Source organism: Vipera ursinii (genome assembly GCF_947247035.1).
Source record: "Vipera ursinii genome assembly, chromosome: 4".
In the NCBI taxonomy this organism is placed as follows: Eukaryota; Metazoa; Chordata; class Lepidosauria; order Squamata; family Viperidae; genus Vipera; species Vipera ursinii.
The window spans coordinates 56,734,707-56,747,174 of record NC_139514.1 but is presented as its reverse complement, the minus strand read 5'-3'; the positions used below and the strand labels follow the sequence as shown (position 1 = coordinate 56,747,174).

The following is a 12,468-nucleotide window of genomic DNA, read 5'->3' as shown; positions in this document are numbered from 1 at the left end:
ATATAAGCAAACCCTGTTTTGACCTCCAAACAACTGTTTTGAATGTTCCAAGCATGAAATAAAGCATGTGTTTTTCAACAGTTTTATTTTATTTGTTCTGAGCACTGCAACTGTTTCAAGGGGGAAAGGAGGCAGAACGAGAATAAGTGTTTTCCAACGAGCCAGCACCACATTAGTGATTAGCCATTCCCCAAATTCTATTGCTTTAGATTGGTTAAGCTGAAGCGGGAGTTAAGTACTCAAAATAAAATAGGAATTAAATTCCTTGCTAGTCAGAAAAATAGCTGAGCAAAGTTTTTCTACATTATCGTTATGAGAAAATTAAAGGTTATGTATGTAGAATAGGCTGCATGTGTGTTGTATTATATTGCAGGCAAATAAAACAAAAGTTTTACTAATGGTTGCTTGGTTGCTTATAATTTGGTATAAATTATCATAATTTGGTATACATCAATTTTCTATTAATATAGTAATTTTTATACACACATGCATAGTGTGTGTGTGTGTATACACACACACACACATACATACACTTACATACACATACATATGCACACAAACACACACTTTATATATATATAAAGGTAAAGGTTCCACCGCACATGCATGCTAGTTGTTTCTGACTCCAGGGGCCGGTGCTCATCTCCGTTTCAAAGCCGAAGAGCCAGCGCTTGTCCGAGGACATCTCCGTGGTCATGTGGCCGGCATGACTAGACACCAAAGGTGCACGGAGTGGTGTTACCTTCCCACCATAGTGGTCCCTATTTTTCTACTTGCATTTTTACATGCCTTCGAACTGCTAGGTTGGCAGAAGCTGGGACGAGTAGCAGGCGCTCACTCTGTTACACGGCACTCGGGATTCGACCCGCCAAACTGCTGATCTTCTGATCGACAAGCTCAGCATCCTAACTCACTGAGCCACCGCGTTTCTGAGGTTTTCGCGGGTGTTTGTATGTAGATCTTTGGTCATTCTGGTTTTTTCCCCACGTAGAATTGGAGGTATCAGGGCAACGTTTCGACGAAATCTCATCCCAGAAGAATGAAGCTGAAGTCACCAGCCTGAGGATGACAGATGAGATTTCGTCGAAACGTTGCCCTGATACCTCCAATTCTACGTGGGGAAAAACCCGAATGACCAAAGATCTACATATATATATATATCTCCCTTGCTTCTCAGCTAACAAAGTGAGAAAGAGCCTGTGGCCTAGAGGTTAAAGCAACTGTCTAATGTGCAATCAGCCCAGGTTCAAATCTCAAAAGGGTATGGCTGACTGATGAGAACAAATAAGTTTGAAATGCATATCAGTCTCCCTTTAATTCTTTGTTAGCAATCCAAAAATATTTACACAAATATGAGATGTCACTACTGTGACCACTGCCTGTGGATGGCCTTGGGTTAGGCTGAAACAGGAAATAAGATTTGTCCCATGTTTGGGGCCTAGCAAGGTAATCTAGTTAACAAACATTTAAACATATATATACACATACACACACACACACACACACACACACACACACACACACACACGTATGTACCTCCCCCCTGTATGCTGTCTCATCCCCACTTGTTTTAAGATATATATGCAGGGCTTTTTTCTCATAGAATGCTCAGAACGGAGTTCCGGCACCTTTTTTGGATGGAACCTTGTAGGGTAGGCAAGGCGGGTTGTATGACATGTGTGAGTTCCGGCACCTTTTTCTTTTACAAAAAAAGCACTGTATATATGTATACATATATATACACACACACACACATACATACATGTATATGTATATAAAATTACTAATACAAAATTGATTTATTTCTTAAGCTTGCGCTGTTTTAACATCTACAACTTCATTGATTGTTCATAATGTGGAATCTCTTTTATCATAGGATTAAAATGTAACAAAACTGAATACTTTGAGTGTAATAACAAAACTAAATACCTTGAGTGTTTGAATAAATCACAGCTTTGCTCTCAGGATGGTACAAGACAGGCATGGCATCAGCATTACTTAGTTGTAGTGCATCTCCACTCTTTATAGTATAGTGGCCAGTAGTCACTGTAAATTTTACCTTCTGAGGAATGCCAGCCAAAAGGCTATCTGGAGAATAATAAGTTGATAATAAGAGGTGTGGCAAAGGAATCATTGCTTGCACAACATAATTTGGATATTACTGAATCATCTGCACAAGTCCTGCTTCAATGTGTCTAATCTCTAATCTTCTATCACAAATTAACATACAATACTGTGCCTTTAAGAACTCAGAAAGACCATCCATCCATCCATCCATCCATCCAATTATCTATCATCTATCTATCTATCTATCTATCTATCTATCTATCTATCTATCTATCTATCTATCTATCATCTATCTATCTATCTATCTCCTCAGGCAAGTTTGATAGTTTACATCAAAAACTTCAAAAAGTGTGTCTAGTAACTGCTGAATTAACAGTTTAGCTAAAAAAGAAACCCACAAAAGGGACACTCACAAGGAAAACACTGTTAATTGTGTTATATTGGAACCACCACAAAGAATCACAAATTCCCTGTAGAAACATAGAAAGGTGATGGCTCTTACATTTAGAAACAATAAACTGCAGCTTCCACATTTTTGACCAATTTCCAGCCAAATCATTTTCCATGTTACAAAAATACCCCTAGGAATATCAACTCTATTACCCATTAGTTCAGCATTCACAAAACAATAAAATGCTGTTTTGAGATATACTGTTTTCTATCACATAATTCTATCACATGAATGTTTCACCTTCATTTAACTATCTATGAAAGATCTCAAGCAAACAGTTTTACAACCAGGGTTTATTTGAAGAACCTCTTGTTTTAGAATTAGATGAAGAAGCAGCTCTACTTTCATCCACTAGAAACAGCTTAAACATTCACAGTAAACGCAGGGAATGAAGGCAGTGGCAGGAACTCAATTCTATTATGTTCCATATTTTTAGGATATTCTCATATATTGTAACAGATACAAATTTTAAAAAATATTTAGTGCAATTGCATGGCAGTAAAGTTCGTTTAACAGTTCCCCTGGACTCATCAAGCTATACTATTTACTTTTGACTTTAAAGCAACAATAATAAAGCAGTAAGGAAAAATTTGTAAACTCTTTAAAACTATCTACAATAATGCAGTACTGTGACTTCTAGTAAGATCTGAGATTTAAACTGCTATTAATGGAGCGTTCACAAATATAAAGAATTCACAAACTTTTTCTCTACACTGAAGCTGCTTAAATATTGTAATCATCAGTAACCATCAGTAAATATTTTCAAGATTTAAATGTGTAAAACAGATAACTAGTAACATCTTAAAATATATATAAGCTATCACTTAGGAACAATCCAACTACATTTCGTTCAAATATATGCTTTTTTTAAAAAAAATGTGATTAATGGAAGATAGCTGCACAGAAGTTAGTTCTCACAAGTTAGCTTATAGCTTTTCTGTTTGAGAAATAATTTTAAAACTACAAAAAATAATAACAAAGTGCAACTTCTAATTATTTACTTACCAGTACATGGTTCCACTTTTAGCTGTGGCTCCTGAGAATAGACATCATACTGCACAATTGGATAAATATGAAGTAGGGCAAATTGCATTTTGCCCACTGAAATGCATAACTGCCTGAGTGTATATGTTCCAGGTTCTTTGCCCTATGAGAACATTTGAAGTATTTATATATTAAAATGTCTCAATGTTTAACTGAAAGCTATTTATACAAAGCAAGAGATTTATATCTCCCTATAGCATATAGCACCAGGCTGGGGAGGGGGGAAAGAGGGGATGGTTTTGTGGGAGGGGTAAGCGCGAGCATGAGCATCCGTTGCTCGCGCAAGTGGGGCTGTGAGCCCCCTCAAAGCTCCTGTGAGTGGGGCCCAGAGCGACCACAACGCTTGCAGGAGTGCAGCCCCAAGGGCCTGCAATGCTTGCATGAGTGGGCTGTGCGTGTGTGCACACACGCACCAGCCAGCCACTCACACAGCCACTCACACAAATAGGCCACAGACCAGTAGTGGGCTGCAGCCCACAGGTTGGGGACTCCTGGCATATAAGGTCAGCATATAATTACACAAAATAGAATGCATTTTCATCCTCAAAGGGATATCCATATAACCACTGGTATATTCTATATTTTTATGAACAGAGCCAAAGAACCTAACACAGCTTCAGATGCACTTTTATATTAAATAATGTGAACTCACATTAATTTAAAGAGGAATAATATCTAATTTCTGTTTCCACCCATAAATACTGAGTTCAACTAAACATGTTCTGCTTTACGTAGTAGGAAAAGCACACATAGGTCAGCCAGTTACATACTACACTCCATAGCACAGCTCTATTTTACACAAATTCATTAAAAGAATGGATAAAAATAAAATTAATCTACTGTTCCATATTACTAAAATACACATGCACAAAGAATTCAGGGCATCAGGAGTTGTGCTGGTTCATGTACATACATGTTTGAATTGATAACTGATAATTACATTTTCACCTATAACCATTTACGGTATTATTTGATGGGCTTTATACCAAGCCCTCAATATCATGAGAATTTTCAGATTTAAGAATGGGGTGTTTTTTCTGTTTCACATTCATTGATTTCAAACTGAGTTTGGGGTTTGCTTTGCTTTTTGTTGTTTTTTAATCTCTCTTTTTGTTTGTATTTATTTCTTGTATTGGTCAAAAAATTTTTATCTATACAGTACAGTGATACTTAAAAGCTTGTGAACCCTTTGGAACTCTCAATGTTTCTGCATAAATGTGAGCTAAAATATAATAATAATAATAATAATAATAATAATAATAATAATAATAATAATAATAATAATAAGAATAAGAATAAGAATAAGAATAAGAATAAGAAGAAGAAGAAGAAGAAGAAGAAGAAGAAGAAGAAGTAGTTGGAAGGGACCTTGGAGGTCATCTAGTCCAACTCCCTGCTCAGGCAGGAAACCCTATACCATTTCAGACAAGTCCTAAAATATGCAAGTCCTCAAATGAGATTAAAAAGAACCTAATTAAACAAGTGAGTCAAAAACATAATATTTGTTCATTAATTTACTGAGGAAAACAATCCCAGACTATACATTTCTGTCTGGCAAAAGTATAAAACATACCTGGGTTCTGAAAGTTATTTTATTGATTCCTGGTTCCAGTATTAAATTGCTACATTTTAATACGTGGGCCCCATCCTCCAGAGTCAGCCCTGTAGGTATTTCGAGTGAAGAGCTGCTCTCCTGCCTTCTTAACAGCATATGCACATTTTTGCAGATAATCCCGGTAGTGTTCAAAGAATTATCCGAGGGGCTTCTCTCATACATTTCATACAACTCCAGCCCTGATAAGCCACTTCTTGAAAGACAGACACCTACAATTTCATTTGGAAAGTTGATAATACCATTGGAAGTCTTGTGTTTCGTAAGCCATTCAGCCGTCTTCCGGTAGCTATTTTTTTCAATGCTGAAATGGACATTAATGACAATGTGATCCACGTCCACTGAGATGGGCATCAGATTTACCAGCGTCAGTTCAATAGAGAGCGTTCCACCCACATGAACCACAGCATTAGGAGGATCGAAATGTAGATTCTTCAACTGTGCGAAGGAATGCATGGAAAGCATAACTTTCTGCCCTGGGAATAAAAATATAAATGGGATTTATGGTACACTATGCTGGCAGTTCTACTGAAAACAACATTTCTATTTATCTAGTTATAATAACCTTAAGGTAAAAAAAAATTCCTGGTTTAATCATTTTAATATATTTAAATCAATAAATACAGTATATATTACCTCAGTGATCCTCAAACCCAAAAAAATTAATCCAAGCCTTGCAGTTTGGAACAAAACATTAAGTCCACCTGATATATTTTTAACCCTACATTTTGCTGAATCAAACACTTAGATAAATAGTAGCTGTAAGTTAACTAAATTAAAATAAGGGGATGAATATTCAGAAAAATTAATATATTATGCAAATTAAACTCTGCTTTCTTTCTCTTGCTGTATGCAAACTATTTTGCCACTTACCATTTTATTCTAGTATGTTCTAGTTAAAGGGAGGTATAAAACTTTTGACTTGAACCAGTTTGAAAATATATTCACTCATTTTTCTGGCTTCTGTGGTTTCAACATATATTACTCATGTACTTCAACTGTATTTTTTCTGCTGTAAAGACTAGAAACGGGTTGCTCTAAAAACATACAATCTAAAATTGAATTGTCATTTTTTGTAAATGTGATATAATTGATGGATTTACATAGAATTTAAAACTAAACTGGCCTGAAATTACATGTTATCAAACAAAATAAAAGAAGGAAGGCACAAGCAAGAATCTTGAGAAAATTAAGACATTATCTTGACATTCACCGAATGAAGATGATAGCTTTAAAAGTAGTTTGCTTGAAGTGTTGACAATAAAATTCTCTCAAATCTTACCTTCTGTTTCTGAGGGTTGTTTGGCAAAATCTAATATTTCTTGGCAAAAATGTTTCCGCTCTTCTTCAGTTAAGTTATTATCACCAGCTAAAAGACTGCTTGTCTGAAGGTAGCTGGCACAAGATAAGGAAGGATGGGAAAATAATGTATATACAAGTCTCGATTTTAAAAAAAAAACCAGTTAATTCTTTTATCTTCCATTCATCAGAAATACTAAAAAAGATAATAATGCAATAATTTTAGTAGTTCAGTAGTGATTTTGCACTGAAATAGTGCAAAAACCTTTTTTCTCTATCTTCTCTATATAGTCTTGACGCTTTATTTAAAACTGTGATTCAAATATAAACATGTGAAAATATATATTTAAAGCAATTAAATGGGAGAAAGGGATAATACATACACACAGAGAGACGTAGTCCTCAACTTATGACAGTTCATTTAGTAACCATTCGAAGTTACAGCACTGAAAAAAGTGACATGACCATTTTTCACACAACCATTGGCACAGCCCCACGGCCATGTGTTCAGCATTCAAACATGGGTAGCTGACTCGTATTTAGGATGGTTGTAGTGTCCCAGAATCATTTTGTAACCTTCTGGCAACCGTTGTAACTAATTTAACAACTGCAGTGATTTCCCCTAACAACTGTGGCAAGAAAGGTTGTAAAATGGGGCAAAATTCGCTTAACAAATGTCTCATTTAGCAACAGAAATTATGGGCTCAGTTGTGGCTGTAAATCAAGGACTATCTGTGTACGTGTGTGAAAATGAATCTATAGAAAAAAAATACCAACTTCTGAAATAATCCCCTTCTTCTAGCATATTGCCTTTGATATGAAAACCTCTTAAAAACTGTAAAAAAATTCTTATATATACCTATTTTCTGAAACATTATATATATAACTAAAGGAACATGATACATAATACCCAGCTAGAAAATGATTTTTTTTTCTTGGTTTCATTTAGAATGGATGTATCTAATATAATTGTTAGGGAAATCAGGATATAGCAGGCTTCCATGGTCCTAGTATTGCATGTTACACTTAACTATAAATGAATAAATAAAAGAAGACATATGACTGTGGCTCCGCAAAACCTGGAGTTCATTTCAGGGATTCAATGGCAAGGATAGCCAAACAGGGTTTAGCTACAACTTTTAAGCAACTGGAAAGGAATATAGAAACAGAGGCAGCAATAAATCTCTTCTTCAACAATTTGTAGTCAAAACTAGTAACTTTCAGAGTGGCTTAAAAATCTGATTCCTCAATTGTAATCTCCAATTTGTAAATCAACATTTGTTTTCAATTTGTCCATTGATTTAAAATAGGTCCTACCGCCTCTCTTAAGACTTCAGTAAATATTGGTCCAATTTAAATAGACTCAGGAGGAGTCTATTCAAACTCATGAGTGTGCTATATATTTACATTTTTGACCCTGTCTGCCCCCAGAAGCTAAGCAAAGTCAGGCTTCTTTAATATTTGTTTGAGAAACCATCGATGCCTCCCAGGAGATTTTATTTTATTTTATTTTATTTATTTTTATTACATTTATATACTGCCCTTTCCCGAAGGACTCAGGGCGGTTTACAGGGTGATTAACTCATGAGTGTGCTATATATTTACATTTTTGACCCTGTCTGCCCCCAGAAGCTAAGCAAAGTCAGGCTTCTTTAATATTTGCTTGAGAAACCATCGATGCCTCCCAGGAGATTTTATTTTATTTTATTTATTTTTATTACATTTATATACCGCCCTTTCCCAAAGGACTCAGGGCGGTTTACAGGGTGATTAAAAACAAAGATACAAAAGTTAAAAACAGATTAAAAAAATTATATTCGTCCCTGCATAAGTAAAACCCCAGTTAAAATTAAAACTAAAACTAAAATTAAAATTCTCAGCCTGGGCCAGAGAGCTCAAAGAGCCAGGTCTTCAGGTCCCGGCGGAATGAACGGAGGTCGGGGGCAGTCCTAAGCTCCACTGGCAGCTGGTTCCAAAGGGCAGGCGCACCCACTGAGAAGGCCCTATCCCTGGGTGTCGTCCGCCGGCAATCTCTTACCGGTGGCACCCTGAGAAGACCCTCCCTGTGGGAGCGCACTGGACGAAGGGAGCTTGATGCCGGCAGCAGGTGTTCCCTCAGATATCCCGGACCCAAGCCATTTAGGGCTTTATAGGTCATCACCAGCACCTTGATAACTAGATGGGAAATCAAGTCTATGGCAAACTGCTTTTATGGTGCTAACAAAGGAACTGCACTGATGGAACTCATACAGTTACCAAGAGTCAAGTTTGATTAAAGGGTATCTATCTTTAATTTCATAGCAACGTGACCTCACACAGCCTTTTGGAAGTTAATAAAATCCTGCTCCTCTCAGATGTGTTTCGGGTTCTACTACCCACCCTTGCTGAATAAAATAAATCCAAGCACACATAACCAGCAATTTTCCATTTCTTTTTTAAAAGGATACTTTTCAGTTTGTCCAAGATGCTTCTGGCATTCTGCTAGTTGCTTCCGTGTATGGGTAATAAGCAATGTCCATCCTTCAGCAAGATACGTTTTTAGTGCACCTTGAAGATAAACCTCAGCTTTTTGAGGACTCTTCTTTTTCCTTAGGAACAAAAAATCACCAAAAGGAAGGGAAGAGAGGAAAAGATATTAAATGCATTCATATATAGTTTTTCTATATTAACCCTTTTCTTTGGCTACTATCTATTAAAAGGTAAAGGTTCCCCCGCACATTGTGTGCTAGTCGTTTCCGACTCTAGGGGCCGGTGCTCATCTCCGTTTCAAAGCCGAAGAGCCAGCGCTTGTCCGAGGACGTCTCCGTGGTCATGTGGCCGGCATGACTAGACGCCAAAGGCGCACGGAACGCTGTTACCTTCCCACCGTAGTGGTCCCTATTTTTCTACTTGCATTTTGACGTGCTTTCGAACTGCTAGGTTGGCAGAAGCTGGGACATGTAACAGGCGCTCACTCTGTTATGCGGCACTCGGAATTCGACCCGCCAAACTGCCGACCTTCTGATCGACAAAGCTCAGCGTCCTAACCCACTCAGCCACCGCATCCCTTACTATCTATTACAACTAACAAATAGGTGTCAAATTCTTCATTTAGTATAGTAAATTAACTACTAAACATGTAAAGCCGGTTATAATATAACTGAACAATATTTTCAGTTTATAGTAGGCTATGTACTACTAGACAAAAAAAAGAACGACATGCAAGTAAAACATTTAAAGTTTCAAAGTCACAAAAGTATTCTCATTCCCTATCCTATATCTAAGGTAATTTTTTGTAGTGTACAGAGAAGCCATTTAACCTAACTATTGATCAGTGTATTTTATCAGCAAGAACTTCATAAAAAGTGCACACTTTAATATACGTTAGGACTCCTTTCGCCCATTACAATAACCAATAAAATATTTAACTGACAAACACACTGCTGGTTCAACAGTCAGAACAGCATAGTTTGGCAGTAATTAAGTATTTTCCCCAAATACAGAATGTGTGCTCTTTCAGGCTGCCACAAACAGCAGAATAAAACATGGTTTGGAAAATATTATCTTTTAATATTTAATAAGGCTGCACCATCCTGTAATCAGTGGGATATTTAGCCTCTGCCAATATATGGGCAGGGAACCTGGAAGTTACAGTTCTCCAGCTATTCAAAAGCACTACAGTGTGCTTTTATGCTTAAAGGTGAAATGCACATAGTAGTTAGAGATACCCTTTTCAGAATATTACGATATGCAACAATTCCAATAAGTTTATATACATGTAAAACTCTGCCAGATCCTTTCCAACAAGCTTTGCTGAGCGATTTCTTCCAATATTTTTGTACATTTCAATAGTAGCATGAGAAAGATCCTGTGGAAAAGAAACAAAAGGACTGAGGATACACTGTACTGTTACGACTCAATTTACCTAATTCAGGAACATAGAGTTCCTAAACTAGGTCTAAGCAAACAGATCTCCAAGATTCTGTAACTTTAAAGTATTCAAGTCACCATTTAAACATCTTGAAAGAGCTAGTTTGGTCCAGTGGTTAAGGCACCAGGCTAGAAATTAGGAGCCTGTGGATTCTAGTTCCACCTTAGGCAGTCACTCTCTCTCAGCACAAGACATAAAGCTCAGGTGACAAGCTAGTCAATCAATTCTTGTCAAAACCAATGGATCAATATCTGAAAAGGGCAGATCCTGCACTTGCAGAAGAACACTAGGAAGAAAAAAAAATAACTGGCTTAAAAATTAGAATGTTATGAAGTTAAAATCTGTGCTGAATTTTGGTAACTGCTTACAGTTTAATCATTTTATGATCTGTTCTTGAAGATTTTCAGTCATCAAATTCCTTGGATCATTTCCCCCTCTATTTAAGCAGGGTATTTACTCTCCTCTAGTTACATACCATCTACTTCTACGCTAGGACACAATCCTTTGAGTACAATATCATGCCAATCATCTAACCTTGGAAATTTAAACTTACTCAAAATAAATATAATCAGAGTCAGCAGGTACCTCTATCTCAACTATTGATCCTGCTTATCTTGCAACTGCTTGATGGGACACATTTTCTCTTGATGAAAAAGACCAAGCCAAATAAAAGTTATGTTGTTCTACCTTCTGTGTATTTTACCACATTCACTATGTGATTCTCTCATCTTTTTACTTTGAACCTATCTGAAGAAACATTTGTTCTTAGTATCCTTTACTAGGCTCATTCTGAATTTTTTTTTCCTTTCCTGACATCTTCTCCACTGTTCTGCAGGGAACAGTATTCACTTCATGTAAATAAATCAGAGCTACAAACCTTAGAATTCCTAAAGAAAAATTACTACCTGCATTTGGCCTATTCTACTTTTCCATGGATCGTGAAAAGGGGCATTTATGCCATGAGCTTTTTAATGACAGAGCACTTTTATTTATTCAGCTTTCTAAGTGTTACCAAGAGCATATCGAAAAGAAACAGTTGACTACAAAATTAGTTTCAATTCCAGAATTCATATATACATATAATATTTGAGGATCGGTGGACATTTTGACTGATATTGTTAGGTCAGATGTTTCATTTTGGATGTCCAAATTTTTACGCTCCAGTCATTTTACTAAAAGTGATTGAGCTGCTAACAATTATGCTACTTTTCAAACTAGATTTTAATTCATATCTAAAAATACTATTCTAAATACTAGTTATCTAGTTAACCATCCTCAACATATTCTATAAATGTATAAATACATAAACCATACTTACCAAATAATGCTTTTCAAAAGCTTCTACAGATGATAAAGCTTCTTTGAGTTTCTTATAAGGAGACTGTGCTGTATTGGCTTCAGAGACAAAACAGAACATAATAGAAAACGTAAGATTCAAAAGCATCCTCCACAGCTTTGCACTAAGTGTTCTGCTAAGGATTTCAGTTTTAATTCTCAGTATTGACGGACGGAGGAAACTCAGATGCAATGCTATATAATGCTACAGCCTCTATTAAAGGGGAATGTTCTACGAACATCTCTGCAACAAAAATCCATGCTATGTTTGCAAAGATAGAAATCTGTCACCAGGGATTACAGGTAGAAAGTTAAAAATGGTTTTTACATTCATATCAGATTTGGCTTTGTTGGATCAAAGAAGCACTGTGATGTGGACTATGAGCACCTATGTTCCTCAATTTCCCCTCCCTTGTTCAGAGCCCTCCCTCTTGGGACAATATAATTGCCTATAAAACATTTTCGACACTTTCAAATGCTGGGGATGGGATAGGGGAGAAAGAGCAAGTACATTGGAATTATAAAGCATTATAATGACTTGACAGAGAGGAAAACTGGCCAGGAGAAAAGAAACAACAACTTGCTGATTTTTTTTGGGGGGGGGAGGAGAGAAACGTCTGTGTGGATGTTAGCTTGGCAGGCTAAAGCAGCAAAGCCAAACCATGCCAAGCTTTTCAAAAAAGGGAGGAGGATCAGCTGAGAAACTGGGGTAGAGGAGTTGTGTTCCCTTCCCGAATGCCTATGGAGATT

At 36.6% G+C, this 12,468-nt stretch overlaps 1 protein-coding gene across 1 annotated transcript in view; it reads right to left on the bottom strand.

Moving 5' to 3' along the window:
• The window catches only part of TRAPPC10 (trafficking protein particle complex subunit 10), a 53,965-nt gene that overhangs the window by 9,280 nt on the left and 32,217 nt on the right, over window positions 1-12,468 (bottom strand). The window contains exons 10-16 of the mRNA XM_083362454.1: window positions 11,702-11,778; window positions 10,229-10,320; window positions 8,921-9,061; window positions 6,457-6,569; window positions 5,136-5,650; window positions 3,524-3,665; window positions 1,930-2,088 (exon numbers count right to left, since the gene is read on the bottom strand). Coding sequence (XP_083218580.1) covers window positions 1,930-2,088; window positions 3,524-3,665; window positions 5,136-5,650; window positions 6,457-6,569; window positions 8,921-9,061; window positions 10,229-10,320; window positions 11,702-11,778 — 1,239 coding nt within the window. The remainder of the gene's footprint in view (window positions 1-1,929; window positions 2,089-3,523; window positions 3,666-5,135; window positions 5,651-6,456; window positions 6,570-8,920; window positions 9,062-10,228; window positions 10,321-11,701; window positions 11,779-12,468) is intronic.